Source organism: Miscanthus floridulus, chromosome 7 (genome assembly GCF_019320115.1).
Source record: "Miscanthus floridulus cultivar M001 chromosome 7, ASM1932011v1, whole genome shotgun sequence".
NCBI classification, from domain to species: domain Eukaryota; kingdom Viridiplantae; phylum Streptophyta; class Magnoliopsida; order Poales; family Poaceae; genus Miscanthus; species Miscanthus floridulus.
Window position 1 is genome coordinate 82,631,016 of NC_089586.1, and position 24,318 is coordinate 82,655,333.

The following is a 24,318-nucleotide window of genomic DNA, read 5'->3' on the forward strand; positions in this document are numbered from 1 at the left end:
TTATTTCGAATAAAAAATTAATTCGATCCAATAGAATAAAGAAACACCTTGGGTTTGTATAACTAAAACATTTTTTGGAAAATAATGCCTTATTCGACAACATGGATATATAGCCTAAGTACGGTCGTCGTTAGAACTAGCTCGTTAACTTGAGAGGCGTAAATCATATATTACGAGTCACAATTGCAGTGATTAATTACGTCTTTGCATTGCATCGTATTGCATATCATAATAGGAACATCAATGGATTGCGGAGTTATCGGGAGTTGCTGGAGAAATAGTGCTTTTGGAGATTGTGTTGCCATGATGGAAAGCTAACTTCTGATTAAATTTTACCCAAGCAAACCCCGATGCATAACCCCTACTTTTCTGCAGTTTAAATTATATTTGTGCATTAAGTTTTAAGGAGTTGATTGAAACCCACTTGCATATATATATATATATTTATCCTATGAGTCTTACTAGTATGATAGGATCATGTAGATTGCTATGCTACAGGACTCTGATAGAAGTCGAGTGATTGTCTGTCGCTCGTGAGAGATAGAAAATATATTACTGTACTATTATCACTTTGAATATATATAAAATGGTGGAAAGAAAAGTGGTGACTGGGCAGAGATATGGTTTGGGTATTGGTGGGTGTAAGAGGTTGTGTCCTGCGGCCACGGGACATAGCTTGGTTATACGGTTTTCCCTGTCCATGTCGGTTAAGGACCAGTCGTTGCATAAGACTCTAGGCAAGCCACAGACTTATTATCCCGAGCACATAATTGGGTATGGGTGCTTAGAAGACTTGTTACTCTCTTGTCATGGGTTCTGGCTCTTTCCGTACCAACTATCATGGTGGTTTTTGGGTTAGGAAGTCCTTGCACCGCACTGAGTGATGTGTGTACGTGTATGGAACACATAGACTGCAACTTGTATGGCCTGATCTTCATAGTAGAGCATAAGTAAACTTGATAACTATCGTTGCATGACCTGATGGAGAGGTAGCGCACCATGAGATCTTGCACCCACGACGAACTGTCGAGACATCCACCCTTCCATGCACTGACAAAACCAGTCCACGCAATCACGCCAGCATGAAGGCACGAACTGGGTGAACCGAAGTTCGGTGTTCTACAACCCCCTCAGGAGTCGAAAGAACGAAAGTTGTAAAGCACTCATGCCTTACCAAAGATTCCAAATATTCTCTCCATGAGAGGAGAAAAACACACACAAGGTGGCTGTATTTTAATCAAAAGAGACTCTTACATAGAAGGATTACATGGGTATTTATACAATGACGAAAAGTTAACACTTAATCTGGGTGCTAACCACCATACCAAAGGTCCTCTTTACTTTTGGCTAACTGAAGTGGGAACTCAAGCAATCTCTTCAATTCTCGCGCAGGTGCTGGGCTGCATGTGCACCTTTCACTAAAACGATCATAACTCTTAGCTCAGAAGTCCAAAAGATGCACCGTTTGTTGCGTTGGAAACTAGACTTCAATATCTTTCTGTTGATATGGAATAAGGATACAGAAACATGGCCCAGTTTTGCAGGTATAGCTGTAACAAACTGTTGAATCATAGTTGAGGTTGATTTATCCTTGTCCACATCATTCTCTCTCCCTTCGAAACGAGTCGTCCTCGACTCGTGCTCGTAGCATCAACATTGGACGAACATTATTAGAAACTTGACTCAAGAAAGAACAAAAAAAACAAGACTTGACGACGCAAGATAACTACAAACTCGAGCGCAAACTGAGAATAACTCCATATAGTGAGAACCAAACCATGGAATTGACCCGACGCAATGAGAGGAAACCAATGTTTAAATCTCTCAAGGCACCCTATCAGCATTCTGACTTGACTCAACACTATCTAGGAATCGAATACCAATCTGCGAAGGAAGCTTGTAAGGATAATCAGCTCACACCATGACAACCTGGCTCTGATACCAAATGATGTGTGTACGTGTATGGAACAAACGACTACAACTTGTATGGCCTGATCTTCATAGTAGAGCACAAGTAAACTTGATAACTATCGTTGCATGACCTGATGGAGAGGTAGCGCACCACGAGATCTTGCACCTGTGACAAACTGCCGAGACATACACCCTTCCATGCACTGACAAAACCAGTTCACGCAATCACGCCATATAGACATGAAGGCACGAACTGGGTGAACTGAAGTTCGGTGTTCTACAACCCCCTCAGGAGTTGAAAGAACGAAAGTTGTAAAGCACTCATGCCTTACCAAAGATTCCAAATATTCTCTCCATGAGAGGAGAAAAACACACACAAGGTGGCTGTATTTTAACCAAAAGAGACTCTTACATAGAAGGATTATATGGGTATTTATACAATGACAAAAAGTTGACACTTAATCTGGGTGCTAACCACCATACCAAAGGTCCTCTTTACTTTTGGCTAACTGAAGTGGGAACTCAAGCAATCTCTTCAATTCTCGCGCAGGTGCTGGGCTGCATGTGCACCTTCCACTAAAACGATCATAACTCTTAGCTCGGAAGTCCAAAAGATGCACCGTTTGTTGCGTTGGAAACTAGACTTCAATATCTTTCTGTTGATATGGAATAAGGATGCAGAAACATAGCCCAGTTTTGCAGGTATAGCTATAACAAACTGTTGAATCATAGTTGAGGTTGATTTATCCTTGTCCACATCACTAAGTCCAGGACTCAGGGGCGGGTGCTTGGAGTCCCAGTTTAGACGGGGACCTGGACCTGTGATAGAAGGGTAGTGGGTTGGTCCTACTTGTGCCCAGGGTACAAGCGGAGCGTGTGTTTTAGAGGTACCCAGCTGGGGGTATTGATTCGCGAATCGTCGGACGATCCAGTACGGCTTGTATACGGTTTAGCTCGTAGTAAGAACTGGAAGATGAAAGATGGAAAAGAAAATCTAATTGCTTACCACCTGCTTGAAGGTAGCACAGGTGCTTACATAGAATGGTTAGTTAATGAATTAATACATTGCTAATAAAAATCAAATATAAGGACGCACGCTTAGTAATGCTTTCTGCAGATGCAATAAACCCACAGGCCATATAGCCTTACATATCCTTAGAGTCTTTTCTTTCCTCCTGTCGGGTAAGTCTTGCTGAGTACAATTGAGTACTCAGGGTTTTATTTTCCCCTGTTGCAGGTGACAGGTAGATGCTAGCGCTGACCCTTGTGTGTGGATTCCTCCTGGTGGGCTTAGAGAGGATTTCCTTTACGCTGCGAACATAGTTTTTATTTATAACTCTTACTAAATGTTTTTATAAATGAAAGTTTTATAATATGTTGTCCTAGTTTATTTATCAATGATTCATCATGCCATGAATAGATGTTTATTTCCACTATAACTCTGTTCACATGTTTATATTCCGTTGTTACATTTAATTGTTCATAACTCTGATAATATGATTACATTCCGCTGTTATAATAATAAAGAGTATACTCTGATATTGTATTAAAAGTGATGTAAGAAATGGTTAAGAATGATGTAAGCTTTATTCTCTCATTTGTGATCCTGATGGAAAAATATGAATTTTTGGGTTCTCCCTTGGTGTGCCCGACAGGACCGCGTAATTTAGTGTTCTCCTTCGAGTGCTTAGTGTCTAATGGAAGACGAGCATTCCTGGGAGGCATTAGATTAGGCGGTTCTGCCACAATCCATCCTTTTATCAGGGACGAGTAAAAGCCTAAGTGTGGGGGAGCTTGTTGATGGTAGTTAATGTCAATCATAAACCATCAATATACCCTATATAAATGATTAAAATGGATCACCAATATAGGTTTAGGGGTTTAAACTAACAAATTGCATAAGTTTTGGTAAATCTGTGTTTGTAGGAGGATTTAATCAAAAAACTGTCAAGAAGGACTTATTCGTCAAAGCAAATCATGTTATTTCGAGATGAAACCGACTTGGAAAGATTCTAGAACAATCCAGAAGACAACTCACTGAGACCCACGCCCAGGTGTTAGAGTGTGGGGGTGGCCGGCCCCACCTGCAGGCCGACCAGCCTATGGGGCACACCTGGTAGCCCCTCTTCGCTATGTCGGTTCTCCACCGTCTCAAAGATCAAATCTATGTCGTTGTTCAAGGTCGGTTCGATTCGAGGGTCCAGATTTTACGTTGACATGGATTCATGGGCCCATAGGACCCCTGGTTCCCCCTATACCTCCTCTAGTAGAGCAATCCTAAAAGCTTGAAACTCTAATTTATATCCTCATCATCAGGATTAGAGCCAGCAATCAAGAGAAGATTAGTCCTCCATGATAGGATCTAGTCTTTGTAAATAGAAATAGTAAATTAGAGAGTGAGGGAAGAGTTTGGAGGAAGTGTCATCTTGTCGGTGCTCTCTCTACGGTTTGTACCTAGTGGAATCAAATTCAACTTGAGCTTGCTTCTGAGATTTCTCGGGTACTCAATTTCTGATTCAAGTAAATATCATGTTTATATTGTTCATTAGGTTTGCGACTCTTATTGAGTATTTTAATCTTTATCGCTCTTGGGTTAGAGTAGTATTCGTAGTGTAAGCGCGGTGCTTAGACTCGGTTACTCGTGGATGTATCCTCCATTTTAGATCGGTGGTAGATCGCAAGGGTGACTATAAAGCCTTATTGAGTCCTTTGTAGACCATCTTCCGTCTGTAGGCCGAGCAGGATCTAGTTACTATAGGAAAACATACTCTGCTTATGTTTCTCCTTAGTAATATCCCCAGTTGAATAGTAGAAGACAAAACTTACCCAAGTTAAAACTAGAGAATCTTAGTGAGTCTCTCTACGCTCCTATTTATCTTAAGCCTTGTTGCTATTCCTGGTTAAGCTGGACTTGGTTAATTTCACACACGTTTTCTTGAGTTCGATATTCTGGAATACTTTCCGGTGAAGTGCTACATCAGTATCCGTGCGCTTGCGGATTTATCTTGTACGTTAAAATATACCAACATTTACTAATAAGGCGCACCATGGATGACTCGCAGCTCGATGTGCCAAATTGAGAAATTTGTGAGTCATATATTTATAGCGAAGCATATTATTTATTTTTGGATCCTCTATTATGTTTTCAGCCTTGGTTGTCTTATACTATCCCACTGCATACTTCTCGTGTCCATCCCACTGCGTGCTTCTCGTGTCCATTGCTTTAATATATATTGTCCCGGGAGTGACTAATATTCATCAAATCAAGAATGGCACCTTCAATATATATTGTACTATCCCACTACGTGCTTTCCCATTGCTGCATCTTGATCAGTATAGATTATTTTATACCCTGTTCGTTTGATCGTATCAGCCATGCTTATCAGTCATGATATAATGTTTTTCTCTCATAATAAAATAGCGTCAGCCGGCTTATAAGCCACAGAAACGATCAAGCGAACAGTGTGTTAGATTGCTTGCCTTTATGTGCTTTTAGGAAGGTCTCAAATAGCCATTTGAAGGACTCAAATGTCTCACCATACATGAGAACGGCACTAAAAATCACAGTTTTTCTAAAATGATTGAACCCAACAAATACTTCAAAAGGCCTACTCTCCTTGTTTGTTTCAAAACTAGTATTAAAACTGACAACATCACCAAAATACGCATAGTTAGTAAGCATTTTAGCATCAACCCAAAAATATTAGCTATTTGTTCTCCTCGATTCATTTGCAATGCATATATGAATGGTAGGTTCTCGGTAATTTTTTCTTGAAAATATATAAGCATGCTTCCAGTGATTTTATTAAATGATCCCTTTTATCTTCCAATCTGACCCTCGTTCGCACAAACAAATCTGCACGATCTAATCTTTTTATTCGATTTTCTTTTGTTTAAGTACCTTTTTCTAACCTCAAAACCTTTTTGACAACCATAGCTAACCCAAAACATCCCAGCCTCATCTGTACTATTGAATTCCATGCCAACTTGAGGTAAAGAACTAGGGAAAAACCCATCCCTATAACAAACAAAATATTTAATTTGATGGTGGTATAATAAGCAACTAAAATATATCTGACCGCATGCGGGAGAAAGAAGCATGGGTTACGCACCTCTTTTCTTCCATCTCATATATCCTGATTCTATTTTCTGATGAAAGCAAGTTGATGTTTCTTTAATCAATTCCAACACAAGCTGATGTAGCAGAGGATGGTAAACAAATTAGAAGAATATTGATGCAATCTAAACACACGTGGAGAGACGGAGTGCAGACCTGCGACCATGTTCCTGGCAAAACAACACAAGCAGCAGCCGATCGCCGACGCCTCACCCTCGCGCTTGCGGGAAAAGCCGGTCGCCGACGCCGACGCCTCGCCCTCGCTCGCGGGAAAAAGAGACGGAACTCACACCAAAAAGGAAAATACGGCGCCAAAAAGGAGAGCCACGGAGTTGTTCTTGGGCCGAGGCCCAGACAGTAGAGGAGCGTGGCAGCCGGACCTGCAGGCTCCGAGCGCATCGTCCGATCATGCGCTGACTGCACGTTGCAGTTAGATGATCTCGTTCTCTTTTTGCAAGTGGCGCTCAATTTTCTGACAGTGCACCTCTTCCATTTTTTAGTAGAGAATTGTTATTTCAGCATAAAAGTCGTCTTGCTTTTTAAGACGAAGTGCATGCCCTGAAATCACAAAAGCCACATGAAGACGACCAGACCCAGAACGATGCGATGCTTCATGCCAATAGTCTCTGAAATCGCAAAATTATTTGCACTTCGCAGAGGAAATCCTGTACTTATTCTTACAGAAGTAACCAGAACAACTCCAAATCTATATATTCATATGAACAGTACACTGGGACGACAACAGAGCAAACAGCGTGCAGTTCCTAGGAAGAGGAAGGGGCGTCTGGTTGCCTGCCAGGGAGCGCTGCTACAAATGCAGGGTGTGCCATGTACTCCGAGTGAAGCCTAGCAAGCGTGGGGTAATTTGACTGCGGAAAATAGGCACGTTTCATTAGCAGTTCTTTGATTGAAAAAATGGAGACAATGATTTACATTTGTATGGCAAGAGGAAAGCGGTACCATGTCAATTTGATTGACTTCAATGGCTCCACAGATCTGGGGTGCAAGGAACACATCTGCCTGCACGTGAAGAAGAAATTTAAAAAAAAAACAATTGAATCAACTGGTAGCGGGCTCTATTGGCAATAAACCCAGTATTTGTAAACAAACGTATAACAGACAGAAAGGCGAGTTGACAAATACCGGGTTTATTGGCACAAAAGAACAAATTCTCGTTTTAATTCTGCATGAATATCAGGAATATGTATCATAATGCATTGCTGTTCTACTAGGAATTTTATAGTTTCAGAGACTACAACTGTACAAAAGTACCAAAACACGCATAATGGGTTCTAAAAAAAACTTATCCTTATGTTCATTTTGAGTTAATGGCCCATAATCACATAACCTCTGCTTTAGAATAAGCATGGAATAACACTGTCATCTTAAACTTTCAGAAAACCATAAAAATTTTACTTGTCTTGAGAGAGCAAAACTGCTGACGCCTCTTCATTTTTTTAAAAAAATTCTGTTGTTTTTTCCTTCACACACACATCACCAGTGAGTACTTGATTGCCAAAAGAACACTAGGTTAAACCATTGAATTAATATGATACCACTTCACTCCAGAACAGCTACAAAGGAAAGTTCACTACAATGGGAAAAGAACCCATTCTAAAAAAAAGGTGACAAATGGAGTATCTAGGGAGCAAACATACCAGTTGGACTTCATCTCCTGTTGCATACTTCCCAGCACAGCCTTTTAGCTGTATTAGGTTCTCAATAGCTAAACCATTAGGGAAAATGAGCACGTTACAGAATAGTAAACATGCACAAAAGCGATATGGATTAAACAAAAAGAATGTTAAGCAACAATATATTCAGTAATTAAACTAAGAGAACTATGAGTGTATTTCTATAATGACATAGTACAACAGAATTGCAAGGCAAGCAATATTTTCTTGAAGCAAATTTTGCTTGATTAAAGTAATGCAGCAAAAGTAGTAGTTACTTCAATCAGTAAAGGACGGTTATGTTTGTTAAACAACCTGTGAAACCTCTCTCGGTTTGTTGTTGAGTCCACAAGACACTCTCCCCTGCACCAACCTTTTGGCCAATTAACCTCTGCAAATATGCAAGCAATGGATCAAATAAAGTCCCCATTACATTTGATTTTCTTCTATTTGAGTCATTGAGTGTGCTCTTTCCCCTATTTTACTCATCAGCGATTGAGCTGAAACTTTTGTAAAAAATGGCTGTGTGCAGCTGCAGAGGCCGGAATTGTCCTTTTTTTCTTTAAAAAAGTAGCTTTTATTCTTTAAACAAGCTGTACAGTATATTTTACAAACAAGTTGTCTCAACACGGAATCAATCTGCAGCAAAGAAATTGTATAATTGCACAATGCAGGCGGGGAACTGGGAATCCTATTTCACTATAAAACTCGACTAAGGTGCGCAGATCAATCTATTTCTACACGAATAATCACATATGGCAAGAAATAAGGTACAGTATACTTACCAACACACTGCGGTTATGGAAAGGTTGAATACCAGAAGCTACAATGCCTGCAATCTGCCATAGAAAGATAGAAAAGTTCATGTTAAGCATGATGAATTGGTGGTCAAGAAAAAAAAAAATACACCACTTTGCTATTCCAGACTCTGGTTAGACCTTCGCACCTTGCTAAACTATATGGGTTTGTGCTGCACGCTAGTCATGCAATGGATGGTACTTTGCAATCCATTCTAATGGTAATGGACAATCTTAACCAAAAGGAAATGAGTGGTATATGAAAATGTCTGTTTGAATGTGGCATGACTGTTGATGCTGAGCTGTGGGAATAAAGAACAGAAACACAATTAGTTTTGAATGCATATAATATCATGTACTCCCTCAGTCCCAAAAAGAATGCAATTCTAGCTTCGAATCAGAATTGCATTCTTTTTGGAACGGAGGGAGTACTTGAATTTCATTGTGTCCTGTGCTGTAGGAGCCTGTGTGCTGCCTGACAACAGCCTTGCCATGTGGAAAACCTGAAGGAGTTGCACAAGCATGCATGGACTCCAATAACTCCAGCTGTAATTGTTTTACCTGTGCTTTATCTCTATCATTTATACTCTTTATCCCTTAGCTGCTTGCATTGTCTGTTGAGTCCGTATCTATTCCGTACATGTGCAGGCAGCACAGGCCATAATGAAAATTCATGATATTATATGCATTCGGAACTAAAAATGTCATGTTTTCTATTTCCGCACACTCAGCACCAACAGTCATATCACTTGGCCCTGTTCGCTTCGCTGAAAAGCCAGGCTGAAAAGCACTGTTCGTTGATTTGTTGTGAGAGAAAAACACTATACCATGGCTCCATTGCATTACTAGCATGTGGACTAACCCCACATGTAGGCTCAATATGAACCATATTTACTGATTTATCCATACCTGCAATTGAATTAAGCAACTGAATTACTCCCCTTTTGCCCCCTTTGTTGTGCTACTTATTTAGTGGCTTCACCTCCTAAGATTAGTCTGCCTATGGAAGGGTGCAGTATTTCCATAAGTCTGGATTGGAGTATAAAAGAAGCCAAGTCTTTCGGAAAGGCATGAAACACCCCAAAAAAGCAACTCGTAAACAAATTGCATAATTACTATATAACATGCCGGAAGGGTGGGCCTGGTGCAAGCGGTAGAGTCTTACCGCCTGTAACCGGAAGGTCCCGAGTTCGAGTCGCGGTCTCCTCGCATTGCACAGGCGAGGGTAAGGCTTGCCACTAACACCCTTCCCCAGACCCAGCACAGAGCGGGAGCTCTCTGCACTGGGTACGCCCACTATATAACATGCCACTTCATTATGTTCGTCTGCATGCCAAATTATTATTTTATCCTCACATTAACAATGTTCTGTCCTGAATTTCCACCAGCTAGTTTGAGCAGTCATGTCACCTTCAACAATATGTGGTCGCAATCATGAAAAAAAAGGGGTTGCAGAACCTATCATTACCTGGTGATTCAAAGCCTTCTTTTGAAGGTCGTGAGGTATAAGAGGAGGCTCTGGGTACTTGTCCTCCAAATACTGCATAGCCACAAAGGAACAGGTGAATCAAGTGATAGCCAATAGTGAGACAATAAACGCAAAATCTCGATACTTGCCAATGCTATCGCGTAAGAGTCACCGATCACAGAATCACCATCAACCAACGCAGGGACGAACTTCATAGGATTAAGCTTGACGAATTCTGCTTCTCATAAAGATCAACCCATTAGCGACTTTCCAACCAAGACTCCCAGCATAGCCTTATTGCAACCAAGTATGTTCTACAAAATCGTCTAGAACAATTTAATTAACACAGCCGAACCACACTCATAAGTGAAGGCGAGCAAAATGACATTTGCAATCGCAGGGGCTAGTTCAGGTACCTAATACTCGGTGTTCAAGCAATTGTAGCATAAGGTAGGTAGCACAAGTAAGTAGTAGTACCGACACACCTGGATCAGACTGCTCGCCCTTGACAAGGTTCACCGCCTTGTACTCGTAATCCACACCTGCAGAAAGAAACAGCACGCACATCGAATCAACCCAACCGAATGCCCTCAATCCGTCCAATAGACGATGGGCCGAGTCCGATTAAGCGGTGGCCGAGCAGCGAGCAGCACGCACCTTTGAGATTGAGAGCGATGCGGGCGCGGTGGGAGCATGAGCTGCGCCAGTACGAGTACAGCCTCAGTCGCCCCGCCGTCGCCTCCGCCTCCGTTTCCGCCTCCGCCATTTGCAGATTGCAGTGACGAACTGACGATTGCCTAGCTGCTTCGCTGAACCGTAGTCCGAGAGCGAGAGCGACGGAAGAAGAGGAACCGCAACCTGCAAGCGAAGTGGAACACGGAAGGCAACTCAAATGGGCTCGTTTGCAGCAGATGCGGCCCATGATTTGGTGTGAAAAAAACGGGCCCAATCACGTCACGTCCGTCAAGCCAATCCTGATCAGCCAGGTGGGCCCATGCCTTCTGTAGTGCGCCGAAAGCCGAGCCCAGTTCACGGGCCCACTATCTTTTACTCCCTTCCTTGAAAGCGAAGCGGAAAATGTTTTGGACGACGAGCACCTCGTGGTTTCCGCTTTTTCCCAAATCGCCCCTCTGAAATCCTCCTATTCTCGCAGGCCTACACGCCGCGGTATTGCGCTCCTCGCCTTCTCTTCTAATCCTCTTCTGCTCCCTCCACTACCAGTCCACCACCACCACCACCACTGCTGCTGCCCTCGCTTCCCCAAACCCTAGCCAAGGGACACGGTGGCCGGCGATGGACGGCGAAGGAGGAGGCTCTGCGGCGGTGCAACACCACACGCGCTCCCCCGAAGACGTCTTCCGTGATTTCCGCGCGCGCCGCGCCGGCATCGTCAAGGCGCTCACCACGGGTCAGCTAGCCTCACGCATTTCCAGCCTCCTCCTCTTTGTCCTCTTGGTTTGTGGATGCTTCTCTGACGCTATTGCTGCTTCCGTGGTGCGCGCAGATGTGGAGAAGTTCTATCAGCAGTGCGATCCAGGTGACGCGCCCGACTTGGTTCCTCCCTCTTTTTTTTCCTTCCGTCTGTGCTGCTCGTATCCTCGTGCTAAGCTTCGCCTTTCACTATATGCCGATCCGGCGTTCGTTTATGGAGCTCGATCCGGTTGCCGTTTAGGGATTCGTCGGATTCTTAATGACGATTAGTTGGTCTGGTTAGCCCTTTACTTTTGTCAGATATGTAAGTTTCAGTGTGACTGCCACACATGTTTCGTAATTTGATTTCGCCCTCCAGTGTGTTTAGATCATCAATTCAAGGCCTTAAGCTAAAGAAACTTGCAATAGATGAGTACATCATTTAAAGGAAGTGCTTGGTAAATGTCATGGTTAGGTAATTTAAAGTCCTGGAATATGCTCCAGCTGCGGTCATTTGCATTTCCGTTGACACATAATGCTTGTGTTGAACGTAAAAACCACGTACGATACATGATAAAGGTGATTGACCAATTTGCATTTCCGTTTTCATGCATAATGCTTGGGTTGTACGTAACAGACCATGTACGTTACGTAATAAAGGGGATTGACCAATCACAGTACAGTATCACTTGACGGGACATGTGATCATTTGGCCCACGTTGGTGTATGTTGGTATTTGCTGAAAGTTGCAGCCTCAGTGGAGATGAATTGTACTCATTGGTTACCATGGACCTATTCATTTAAACCCTCAGATAGATGTCGTTTTGAGCTACAAATCTGTTACTGCTGCTGTGAGGATTGAAATCTGATTAAAACTATAAAAGCTAATTAAATTGATCTAGTGCCTTTGACTTGATATATAAGGTAACCTGGTTTTCCAGGTCGCCCTCCTGTGTATGAAAAAAGAATGAGAAGTAACGTATGTTAGTAGAAGGAATTACAAATTGTAGGAAGAAGTGTGAAGTGGAGACAAGATAAAAGTCAGATGCAGACATCAATGGTGACTGGCCTAATATTGCTCAATGTCCACAACTAATCCTGATGTACATTCATGGAAAACAGTTATGAGTAAAGTGGCTTCGTACATCACTGCAGCATCCGTTTTACTTGATTAACATTTTTTTAATAGCATCCTTGCTCTGATGTCTACTGATGTTCAGTAATATGCCATAACTGGTGATGTGAACAGATTAGATTCCATTTCCTTTGTTTTGTCCTGTTGACGTAATGCTGTCCTTCTTGTGCCAGAGAAAGAGAACTTGTGCCTTTATGGTTTGCCAAATGAGACTTGGGAGGTCACTCTTCCAGCGGAGGAAGTACCTCCTGAGCTTCCAGAACCAGCACTGGGGATAAACTTTGCACGTGATGGAATGATCGAAAAAGATTGGCTGTCTCTAGTTGCAGTTCATAGTGATGCATGGCTCCTGTCTGTTGCATTCTACTTTGGTGCTCGCTTTGGAATTGATAAAGATGCCAGGTTTGTGCTTTGTTTTCATTGCAAAGGTTTATTCCTTTTTTTTACTTTTTTTTCACCCCTTTACTATAACTGTGTTTCCCTTTCATACTTTTTATTGCAATATGGAACTCAGATGTCTTTGATCACAGATTTACTTTCATAATTTATTTCATATTTTTTTGGAAAATATTTTCTTGACACAAACTAGGGGGAAATGTATACTGTTCTTGTGCCTTGCTATGGGAGTGATTCACGAGGGGGGGGGGGGGGGGGGGGGGGGGGGGGTGGCTCAGGGGTCTAGTACTCTGGTTCAGTGTTTTAAAGGCGTCCAGGCGTACCCAGCTCGCCTTGGAAAACAGTGGCGCCTTGTCGCCTAGGCGTACCCAGCACTCGCCTGGATGCCTAGCCACCTTTAAAACATTGCTCTGGTTGGTGGGTGCTAGCTGGGGAGATGCATATGTTGCTTCCACAGGTTGTGGAGGCATCAGTTACTGTCACGGAAATGCATATGCTGCTCCCACGGGTTGGGGAGATGCATATGTGGGAGTGGTTCAGGAGGCATATATGTTGCTTCCATAGGTTGTGGAGGCATCAGTTACTGTCGTGGAAACTGGAGATTGGAGAGGGATTGGTGGGGCTTTGTGGGAAGAGTGTTGTGGTGGTGCATTAGGAAAATGATGTAGGGAATTGGAGAGTTTAGAGCTAGGGAGTATTTAAGGCTGTGCTCAGTGGAAGGCTCCCTGCCATTATGCCACAGTTGTGGGGGTCCCATTTTTAGGTGGGGAGATGGGGTTCCCTTAGTTAGGTAATCTCCATTTATTTAAATTTATTATATCTGTAGTTATCTATCTACCATTCTTTTGCTCATGACACCCCTACTTCTCTCTTGTTGGAAGATTTATGTGATTTTAAAAAAATATGTAGCCAGTTATTATGCATCTGTGTGGAGATATTCACCAAATATTTAATAACTATTTACTTTATCAAAAAAATTCTTTACTAGATTAAATGATAGTGGTGTTATATTTTAACTTGTTAAGGTTTCAAATCGAATTTGTGCTTCTAAATAGAATTGCTTACTGATCTTGCAGTTGTTAGGGTAGGATCCACGAATTCTAGTGTAAAGTGTATCAAATGTTCCAGCTTTTATCCGTTCTGTAGCCAAAAAAAAGAAAGCTATTACCTCTGTTCCAAATTTTAGGTTGGTTTGGCTTTTCTAGATACATTGTTTTACTATCTATCTTAGACATAGTGTATATCTAGGTGCATAGCAAAAGCTATGTACCTAGAAAGGCCGAAACAACCTATAATTTGGGACACGGGAAGTAGTTATTGGAGAACAAGAGAATTGAGATGATAATCATTGGTGGCATTTAAATTTCAGGAGAAGGCTCTTCACCATGATTAATAACCTGCCCACTGTTTATGAAGTTGTGACGGGGGTTGCTAAGAAGCAATCGAAAGCCCCCAATGGCAGCAGCAAATCTAACTCTAAAGTAAGTAAATATCTTTTGTGTGTATATGTGCTACATCCCATATGCATTACATCTTGCTAATGCTGTTGATGCAACCCCTGGCTCGTTTGTCCTGCCATCTCTTGCAGCCATCAAAACAGACCAATTCTAACAGTAAGCCCGTGAAGCCAGCCCACCCAAAAGAAGAGGAGGACAGCGGCCATGAGGACGCAGAGGAGGAGGACCAGGCGTACCTGTGTGGGTCCTGCGGGGAGAGCTATGCGAACGGGGAGTTCTGGATCTGCTGCGATGTCTGCGAGAAGTGGTTCCATGGCAAGTGTGTCCGCGTCACCCCTGCGAAGGCAGAGCACATCAAGCAGTACAAGTGTCCCAGCTGCAGCACCAAGCGGAGCCGGGAATGACGGTGCCCTGGGACAGGACTTGCTCCCAGTTAACGGAAAGCATTTAGAATCATTAGGAGCAGTGAAGCGGTGTCATTAGAACCGCTTCACCTGTTTAGCAGACCGGTGCGTGTGCCGGCTGTTGTATTTCTCTCGTCGCTGACTGCTGTCATCGTAGTGTTGGATGAACTGCTGGAGTTTGGAAACTCATGTTCAGTAATTAAGTGCTGCTTAGTGTGTATGATAATTTCCTCCTGTTTATCACCTGATCTGAGCATGTTATTGTGGCGAACTTGCGAAGCTAGTGAGCAGACATTGACGATGAGCTTCACTGCTGAGACCATCCTCACAGGGGTCACATACACGTTCCTCCTGGAGGCATAGCACTTTAATGATAGACAGAATGCTGTAATCCTTACAGAAAGTATTTAGCCATTTTCAATACCGGTTTGGGCAAGCTCAAACAATTTTATTCATTTCGCTGCTCAGGCAAGGCGACATGTACCACTTGCTACTTTGCCAGCAACCAAGTAGCAAGTGCTGCTACTTTCACCTGTACAGCATCACCACATGCCACCAAAAATGTATATCTGAACGTTGCTGCTGCAAAAGGTTGTCTGGCGCTCTAACACTACCGCTAGACCCGACCACCCAGATAAGGTGAAACGAAAGGTTGGAACAGAAGCACTTGAAAGAAAGAAAAAACAAGGGGTGAAACTGTTCAATTAGCATACTGTTACAACTACAAGTATTACGACTGAATCAGGACGAGACTCGAACATCTGTTGGAGGGGAGAATTGACTGGTAGTACTGTGAAAAGTGTAGGATAACAATTTTTTGAACGTAAATTTCGAATCCAATCTATACAAGGTATGCACAATCCCTCGTGATTTGAAAGGATCCAAAGCAAGCATTTCAGCGCTTTGTAAGCGAACCCACTACTCAACCACAACACGGTTAACATGCATGTTCAGTCTATGAATAGTGGATTTCTTCCTCAATCAAGCTCTTATCTAGAACGCCTAGAGAACACAGGTTGACTAGAAGTTGTTTTGCCTCATCCAAAAGACACTCATAAGCAAGAGCCTCAAGGAGTATAATGTAGGTTGATTCATCAGGCATGCAGCCACTGGAGACCATATGAGTAAAGCAATCAATGGCGAGATCTGCTCTCCAATTTTGACAAAAACCAAGAAGAATATCATTATAGAATGTAGTGTCAGGTGACAAGCCCATATCTTTCACTCTGCAGAGCATTCTAATTGCCCTGTCAGTTCCATCTTCTCTACAGATACCATATGCTAAAGATTTGTATGTAGTCGTATCTGGGCAAAGGCCGTTAGAGACCATCACACGCAACAAATCAAGAGCTTCCTCCATTTTCCCGGCCTTGGTAATATTAGAAATTACTGTATTATAAGTAATCAAATCTGGAGTACCATTTGTCATGCCACTCAGCAGCTCAAGGGCTACGTGAGTCTTTCCGGCCTTCAGAAGTGCATCAACTACTATGTTATAGGTAGATGAGTTTGGAATGCAACCATTCTCAGCCATTATCTTCAGAGTTTCAATTGCTTGCAGAAGTAGTCCTTTCTGGCATAAAGAAGTGATTACTGTATTGAATGTCATTTCGTCAGGGGGGTAATTACTGTGCATCATATTAACCATGAGCTGCTCAGCATCCTCCCACCGGTCAACACTACACAAGCCCTTCAATAAAGTGTTAAAGGTAACTATATCAGGCTTGCACCCATAGGACTGCAGGTTGCTTAACAATTCCATGGCATCATCAATACACCTTTCGTTGCACAAACCATCGATAATACAATTGTATGTGACAATATCAGGGCTGCAACCATTCTCTGACATTTGTTCAACCACTTTGATTGCACGATCAACCAACCCTTTCTGACATAGAGAAGCAATTATCGTGTTGAATGTCACTTCATCAGGGGGACAATCACTGCAGACCATCTCAGCCATGAGCTCCTCAGCATGCTCCCATTGTTCTATGCTGCACAGGCCCTTCAAAACAGTGGTATAGGCAATTGTATCAGGTTTGCACCCGTAGGATTTCAGTCTGCTTAACAATTCAACCGCATCATCAACACGCCCTACGTCGCACAAACCATCAAGAATACTGCTATATGTGACAATATCAGGGATGCATCCATGCTCTGACATGTGATCAACAACTTTAATTGCACGATCAACTAAGCCTTGCTGACACAGAGAAGTGACTATTGTGTTGAATGTCACTTCATCTGGGGCACATTTGTTGTTGGCCATCTCAGCGAAGAGCTCCTCAACCTCCTTCCACCGTTCAGAGCCACACAAACTCTTCAACACAGGTGTGTAGGTGACAGCATCAGGTTTGCATCCATGGGACGGCAAGTTGCTCAATACATTCAGAGCTTCATCAACATCGCCCTCGTTGCACATGGCATTGATGAGGACATTGTACGTGACGACGTCCGGCTCGCAGCCCTTGGCGCGCATCTCGTCAAGGAGAACCATGGCCTGCCTGTAGCCGCTCGCCTTGCAGGTGGCGTCCAGGAGGATGCTGTAGGTGACGACGCTAGGGGAGCATCCCCGGTGGAGCATGTCGTCGAACACCGCCAGGGCGTCAGGGACGCGCCCGCGGACGCAGAGCGCGCGGATGAGCGGGTTGAACGTGAACGTGTCCGGCGGGAACGGCATGCCGCTGATGAGGCGGCGCGCGTCCTCGATCCGGCCGGCGCGGCAGTACCCATTGACCATGGTGTTGTAGGTGACGACAGTGGCGGAGGAGCCGAGCGCCGCGAACACGCGCTCCGCGTCGGCGACGCGGCCGCCCGAGCACAGCCGCTTGATGAGGATGTTGCAGGGGACGACGGGCAGGCACTTCTCGCTGCCGCCGTAGGCCATGGAGTCGACGAGCGCGAGCGCGTCGTCGATCTCCTCGCGCTGGATGAGGCTGCGCAGGCGCCTCTTGGCTCCCTCGCCGCGCCGGGGCGGGCCCCTCGGCTGCCTCCGCCACTTGCTGTCGACATGTTGGTCGTGCTGTTCGGGGGTGGCTCGCTGTCGCCTGGACCTTGGATTCGGGGTGTGGAGAGAAGAAGAGGACGCAGCTCGGAGTGCGGGCTTCGGGAGCAGCGGCGCCGACGAGGTCGCCATCGCCATGAGATAGAGCCATAGAGGCATAGAGCTGCTGAACGTCTGAACCAGAAAGAAGCCGAGAGAAGAAACTCGCGCTGGCACAATCACAACGGGACAGGTCGCACGGGCAGCAGGGTTTGGGCCGTGTGAGCCCAGGTCGGGCGGGCCGGGCTTCATATATCACCTGGGCTTGGGTTATTGTGCGCGTGGTTACCCATTTGCCCTATCTTCCTGCTTCGAACGGTTGTGGGAGAGAGAGAGAGAGAGAGAGAGAGTGGCGGAGGCGATGGCGAGCGGAGGGAAGGGACTCAACGCGACTGGGGAGTTTTTCCGGCGGAGGGACGAGTGGAGGAGGCACCCGATGGTGGGGAACCAGCTGCGCCACGCCACACCGGGGCTCGGCATCGCCATCGTCGCCTTCGGGATCTACGTCGTCGGCGAGGCCGCCTACAACCGCCTCTACCGCCCCTCCGGCGACCACCACCACTAGATCGCCGGGCAGGATCCGTGACTCCAACTCTCCAAGGTAAGCCCCCACCCGTGCCCGCCCCCCTGTTTACACGGGGAAATGAGTTTGTTTGGTTAGGCTTGGATTGGACGATGCATTTGGAGGGATTTGATAGGGTTTGTTCATGTAGATCTGTCCTTTCAGGATTGCGTTCTATTGTTTCCTTTAGATCGGGTTATAAATTCGCACACTGGACACAACAGCCCTGTTTGGATTAAACTGAACTGAAGTGATTAGCCTGCGCTTATTATGTCCCCCAAAGCTTTGGGACCAGAATGCGTCTCTTGCCTGCACCAGTGTTCTGTATGCATTCATTTTCTGTCGAATAGCATATGTTGACATTCTGATCGGGAACCAGTAAACCACTAGACATAATATCTATGAAATGAAAGGATTAGACTTCTTCAGAAATCTTGCGACACCATGTCACGACTGCAAGGGTGTGACCCATAAGCATTTATCTTGTCCACTTGTATTGTATCTATCAGTCGTGACAGACCAGCTTAAATATTTCAGATTCGAGAGAAATGGCAAACCACTGCAACTCTTAAATATTTATCTTCTCCACTGGTGGTTACTATCTCCGTTCCAAATTATAAGTCACTTTGACTTTTTTAGTACATTCATTTTGCTATGTATCTAGATATAACATATGTCTAGATGTATAGCAAAATGTATGTACTAAAAAAGTCAAAGCGACCTATAATTTGTAACGGAGGAAGTAGTACAGTATTTGGTAGTCTGGCAATTTAATTATATGGCAATGTGGCATCCAGTGTTTTAAAGGCGTCGCCTAGGCGATGCCTAGGCGTCCAGGCCTAGGCGTCCAGGCGTACCCAGCTCGCCTTGGGAAACAGTGGCGCCTTGTCGCCTAGGCGCCGCCTAGGCGTCCAGGCGTACCAAGCACTCGCCTGGACGCCTAGCCGCCTTTAAAACATGGGTGGCATCAAAGCCATCAGTTCTGGACCAACTCACTTGAATGTAGACTAATCACTTACCACGAAGAAAGTTTTTGTTTGGTGCACTGGAAATGTTAATGTAAATGGTATCAAGTTGCACTGCAAATGTAAGGGGAATGCTAGAAAGCAGAGATTGTTTGGTTCTGCCCTGGTATCAAATCCCATGGCACAGTCATGACCCTCACATAGACTCAAACATCCAATGCTGTTGACCTCCCCATTGAACAAGCTCTGGCAGTCCCCTCTCCACTCCTTGCGACACTCCACCCTGTAGTCCACCTGCAAGGAAACCATGGCTGCTGCCGTGTTCTTTGTCATTGGTGCCACCATGGCAAGTGTAGAGAGGGAGACTGCTTTTGCTGAGCAAGCAGAGAGGTGACTAGGTGACCGTCTTTTCAAGCAAGGTCTGGGTGGTACAGAGGAAGACCAGAGCCAGAGTGTGGTATCTTTTTTGCAAGCAGAGAGGGATTGGGACTGAGAGATGGGGACGGAAAGATATCAGATAGGATCGACAAGGATCCACAACGATCGGGAACTTGCTCTTCCTGAGCAAGCAGAGGTGGCTGGGCAACTGTGTAGCAGCAACCCTGTTCGTCTTTTTGAGCAAGGTCTGGGTGGTACGAAGGACGATGAGAGCCACGAGGTATCATTCTGCGTTACTATTTGAGTAGGAGCTGTAACGTGCTTGAATAGGCCTGTCATCCGATAAAGCTATTACGGTTAGGGGCTGCTTGGATTGGACCCTCCCAGGCAGACTAGCGACCCACACCACAGGTGTCCGAAATCGGATGCCCGCGCATGCCCCAGGAAAGTTTGCTTGCCTGGAGTTGAACCAAACAGCCCCTTAATGCGAACCAAACACATGTATGTGTATCACTTTCTCAACGTAATCGGATGTTACAAAATTGGGAACCAAACAGCACTAAAATGTAATAAGAACAATCAATAGTTCTTTGTATACAAGCTAAATTTCGAATATATAAATTATAAAATGAAAAAACATTTGTAGAGAAACTGGCTTAAGGTTAGGCTTTCAATTTTCTTGCCCACTATATATGTTCCAGTCATTTAAATTTCCGTTTGCGTCGAGATGCATGTATTGAACTGCCAAAAGATCTTGTGAAATAGATGACCATAGGCATGGGTTAATAGCTCGAAATATTTTGTAAGCTGCATATACGTTGTATGATCTTAAGCAGACATATGGCTGAGTTTTTTTTCGTAGAGGTTTATTACTTTAGAACTGCTTAATGGAGATGTCCTTTGGGTTTATTGATCAGCATATAGCTAGCACCAAGAATGATCAAGTACTTTAGCTAGGTCTTCTGATAGGGGGTTTTAAATTGGTGCTTGGTATTTTCCTAGCATGTAAACTACGAATAACTAAATTGCATTACTTCTGAATTACATGTTTTGTTCAGGTATGTTTTAAATTTTGAATAGCCACCACGCATATTGGTTAACACATACTCATTCTGTTCATGATATACTTTATTACAAACCTACCCAGGATCAGCTGTGTTTGTCTAGTTGTACTATATGACATGTTACTATCTATATACAAGGAAATATAAATATTCTTTCAATCTCAGTTGGATCCCCCTGCTAAATTTTAGTGGTAGACGATACTACCTGTTTTACATAATTGATATGTTTATTGGCCCTCAATAATGCCTGCTGCTATTAAAATAATGATATTCTCCTTCTCAGATTAAGTGACTAACTTATTAATATTCTGTTTATGCCAATTCATATTGCACTATCGTTATGTTCTGGTGAAATAAAAAGTAGCTTATTAGCAGATCAGTTGGATATCTTATGTACAGATCTGTTAAGATTCTAAAATCAGGATAGTTGGTTGAAATTCTATTGGTTACATTAAGTACATTAGTTTTGAGTGTGTTTGCTTATACTATGCTGGGGTTGGTTAAACTTTGCAGCACATCTCTGCAAATGAAATCCAACGAATTACTCATGATTTTGTTATTGATTTTCTCATTTGTGAGTTATGAATCTGCTTTTTCTTCTGACATTTCTACGCTTGATTGTTTTGCGCTCAATATCTGTTTCTGCATGGGCCAGGCTGCTAGCTTGCTCTGGGTTTTCATCGTAACAAATGCTCAGCTGCTTAATATTCGTGTGATTAATTGATGATATTATGTGTTGCAGGTCAAGTAGCTGGAGCCAAATTTACCAAGCACTGGTGTTGTTGATCTTTTTACAGTTTGAGCTCATAAGGTCAACCATGACCATATTGTAATCTGTGACCAGGTAGACTTGCCCACTGGTCCAACTATTGTCTTGAAACCCTGTGCTAATACTTGGTACCTGGATCTGACAATGCTCATGTAATTCAAGAATCATGGGTATCTTTTATGTGCTTATTTGATTTTGCACGTGTTGTCTCCACTTGAACTTGACCGTTTCCGTTAAAGTTAACTTGGCTGAGCTGTTCATTGTTGATTGGTGGAGTACATGGCCAGCGGTGCAGCAAAATAAGCTAAATATCAATACATTACTTTTCAACAGAGGTGTAGTTTTACAAAAGTTAGCATAAATAGATCATGTCAGTCTGTCTCTGCTACCTACAATCCATCCGATCCTGTCTCCGGCCAAGAGCCGCGCAGTTCCGACGTTGGGCGTAGCGAGTATTCGTCTCCCCAGAGCCGTCGTCCTCCATTCCTGCTCGTCTTACGTCCACCGTCCTTTCTGCCATCCTCACCTCGCCTGAATCTCCCACCCATGTCATCATCTCTGCCACCACTGTTGTTCCTAGCTCGATTCATTCTTCTCGGCTTCCATTTTGGTGCCTCCAAATCCTCCGCAAAGCCATTGCTGCTGTGTGCGTGCGGGTCACCCCTCAAGTACTTCAACAGCTTCTCCCCGCCGTTGGCATTATTTCTAGCTCCCCGTCTTGGTTCCAGTTCCCTCCCTCTTGCACTGTCTGGATTTGAATCAAACCCATCAGCCATCCAATCCTTCTTAGGAGCATTCCACCTGCCGGCACCATTCCTTGTGTCATCTCTCTTGCCCTTGCTTGCTCTCCATTTCGGCTCGGAGCCACCGTGGATCACCTCAGATTCAGAGAACGAACCAGCACCAGTTCTCCCCCTCTGCCTGACATGGCTGCCTGCTGTGGCCTTCAAGCCAGTCCATCTCCCACTGGCCTGCTTCCTTGGACTTGCACTGGTGCTTCTCTCCTGCCATCTTTGCTCACGATGACCTTCTCTTGGTCGTTCCGAGTCCGAGAAGAAAGCATTACCACTCCAACCTCTGTCGTTGTTGCTGCCGGCAGCCACTGCACCTGCAGCTTCCCATCTTGCCACACCATTGCTCCTTCCATTTCTCCTAACCACGGTTCCTTGCTCGCGCCAAGAACCGACATCTCCAATGTCCTCTGATTCAGAAATAGCATCGCTGTCATCATCATCATCCGAGGTCCAGTCACCGGCAATGCTGTCATCGGCGTCGCTGAGGGCATTCACCGGCTCCCATGTTCCATCCCTTTCTGTGAGTTCAACCGCCTCGCGATCAGTAATGCCACTATATGCTTCGTCCTCCGCGGCATTCTCACGAACACCCTGCGCACCGCCACGCGGCACGGTCGCCTCCCCGACGTCGCTGATGAGCGCGTAGGGCTGGATGCTGTGGAAGGCGTTCCTGGGGAAGAACCTGGCGGAGGCCGCGCCTGTGGCCGGGGACGCGAAGACCCGGGGCCCGTCGCGGTCGTTCCAGAGGTCGACGCCGCCGGGGCGGTGGAAACGGTCCGCGAGCGCCCTGAGCTGGTCCTCGGCAGCGACGGAGAGCAGGTTGGGAGCCACGGCGGACGCGTCGGCAGCGGAGGAGGAGTCCGGGTCCCAGGGCCGCTCGAGGTGCGCGACGGCGTCGCGGAGCTCGGCGCGCTTGCGCATCTCGTAGAGCTGGCGCTCGCGGGCGAGGCGCGCCTTGAGGAGCTGCCGGGCCTTCTTGGCCTGCATCCGCTTCCACTGCCACTTGGACACGCCGCCGGGGTAGGTGCGCGGCCCGCCGCCCATGCGGATGGCGAGGTCCCCGCGGCGGAGCGGGGGAAGGACGCTGGAGCCGCCAGGGGGAAGGAAGTGGGACGGAAGGAGGAGGTAGTGTGACGATATGGAGCGGAGAGAGGAGAACGGAGGCGCCGGTGCCGACTGTGCGGGGATCAGCATGGCGGCGGACCGGCGGTGGCGCGCGCCTCCGGGCACGAGGTATCGCCGTGTCTTGTGTGGCTAGCGGGTGTCGATGCTATTGTCTGCAGCCTAATCCTGGACCTGGAAACGGGCCACGGATGCCATCCTCTTCCGAGCGTTCACTCCCGCTCCCCGCCGCCTGCTGCCAGTGGTCCCCGTTCTGACGTTAAGCACCTTCACGGCAAAGTAGGAAGGCCAAAGACAGTGGTGGTTCATTTTAAAATTAATTAATACGTATATTTTAGTTGATTGTGTTCTTTTACCGATATATGAAAAAATAGTAAAATATATTATTTGTCAAAGTGGCTATGTTTATTTTAGATATAGTTTCGAATGCCTATATAATTTACATGCCACATTTGATTACAACACCATGCAAGGTCCCATTTAGTAAAGCTCTTCTCCGGCTCATGCTCCTCCGAAAGAGCCCTACCAAACAATTTAGTGGGAGAAGTCGTTTGAAGCCGTTTTCGGTTGAAAAGGGAGAAGCCATAATCGTACACTGAGAGATTCACTTTTATTCCTCACTTCAAATCTAAAAGCACCAAAGCCTTGAACACTGAGAAATGAAACTGTCGGATATCTATACCCAGGTATCCGAGCCAAAGGATTAAAGAGCGTCACGTTGCCTTATCCGATGGTTAAAGACGCAACTACGGCCTCGTCCGACCTCCAGGGGCCGGGCCACGCCTCGTCTGACGCCGAGGACGAGGTTTCCACATCGTTCGACTCTGAGAGCGAAGTTTCCGCCTCGTCCGAC

At 45.1% G+C, this 24,318-nt stretch overlaps 4 protein-coding genes across 4 annotated transcripts; 1 reads left to right on the forward strand and 3 right to left on the reverse strand.

Moving 5' to 3' along the window:
• Positions 1-6,648: 6,648 nt before the first annotated feature.
• Positions 6,649-10,841, reverse strand: LOC136467182 (glutathione S-transferase Z1-like). The gene is made up of 9 exons (XM_066465774.1): positions 10,624-10,841; positions 10,452-10,508; positions 10,116-10,201; positions 9,967-10,038; positions 8,487-8,540; positions 8,017-8,092; positions 7,687-7,754; positions 6,989-7,048; positions 6,649-6,897 (listed from the first exon to the last, which is right to left on the reverse strand). Exons 1-9 carry the CDS (start codon positions 10,730-10,732, stop codon positions 6,793-6,795), a joined length of 687 nt encoding a protein of 228 aa, XP_066321871.1. The 5' UTR covers positions 10,733-10,841; the 3' UTR covers positions 6,649-6,792.
• A 301-nt stretch (positions 10,842-11,142) lies between these two features.
• On the forward strand, positions 11,143-14,994 carry LOC136467183 (PHD finger protein ALFIN-LIKE 7-like). The gene is made up of 5 exons (XM_066465775.1): positions 11,143-11,374; positions 11,471-11,503; positions 12,685-12,913; positions 14,277-14,388; positions 14,496-14,994. Exons 1-5 carry the CDS (start codon positions 11,260-11,262, stop codon positions 14,766-14,768), a joined length of 762 nt encoding a protein of 253 aa, XP_066321872.1. The 5' UTR covers positions 11,143-11,259; the 3' UTR covers positions 14,769-14,994.
• A 559-nt stretch (positions 14,995-15,553) lies between these two features.
• LOC136467180 (pentatricopeptide repeat-containing protein At1g09900-like) lies at positions 15,554-18,086 on the reverse strand. The gene has a single exon (XM_066465772.1). It carries the CDS (start codon positions 18,061-18,063, stop codon positions 15,724-15,726), a length of 2,340 nt encoding a protein of 779 aa, XP_066321869.1. The 5' UTR covers positions 18,064-18,086; the 3' UTR covers positions 15,554-15,723.
• A 3,763-nt stretch (positions 18,087-21,849) lies between these two features.
• Positions 21,850-23,638, reverse strand: LOC136467181 (uncharacterized). Its single transcript, XM_066465773.1, has one exon. It carries the CDS (start codon positions 23,535-23,537, stop codon positions 21,939-21,941), a length of 1,599 nt encoding a protein of 532 aa, XP_066321870.1. The 5' UTR covers positions 23,538-23,638; the 3' UTR covers positions 21,850-21,938.
• Positions 23,639-24,318: the final 680 nt, after the last annotated feature.

Bases quoted from the DNA above. Each gene is read 5' to 3' on its own strand.
- LOC136467182 (XM_066465774.1), bottom strand. From the start codon at position 10,732: ATGGCGGAGGCGGAAACGGAGGCGGAGGCGACGGCGGGGCGACTGAGG. The intron at 10,039-10,115 runs GCAAGTATCGAG...GTGGCTATGCAG, and splicing joins ACTCTTACGCGATAGCATTG to TATTTGGAGGACAAGTACCC. The intron at 7,755-8,016 runs GTTGTTTAACAA...CTAATGGTTTAG, and splicing joins AACCGAGAGAGGTTTCACAG to CTATTGAGAACCTAATACAG.
- LOC136467181 (XM_066465773.1), bottom strand. From the start codon at position 23,537: ATGCTGATCCCCGCACAGTCGGCACCGGCGCCTCCGTTCTCCTCTCTC.
- LOC136467183 (XM_066465775.1), top strand. From the start codon at position 11,260: ATGGACGGCGAAGGAGGAGGCTCTGCGGCGGTGCAACACCACACGCGC. The intron at 11,504-12,684 runs GTGACGCGCCCG...TTCTTGTGCCAG, and splicing joins CTATCAGCAGTGCGATCCAG to AGAAAGAGAACTTGTGCCTT. The intron at 12,914-14,276 runs GTTTGTGCTTTG...TTTAAATTTCAG, and splicing joins GGAATTGATAAAGATGCCAG to GAGAAGGCTCTTCACCATGA.
- LOC136467180 (XM_066465772.1), bottom strand. From the start codon at position 18,063: ATGAAGCCCGGCCCGCCCGACCTGGGCTCACACGGCCCAAACCCTGCT.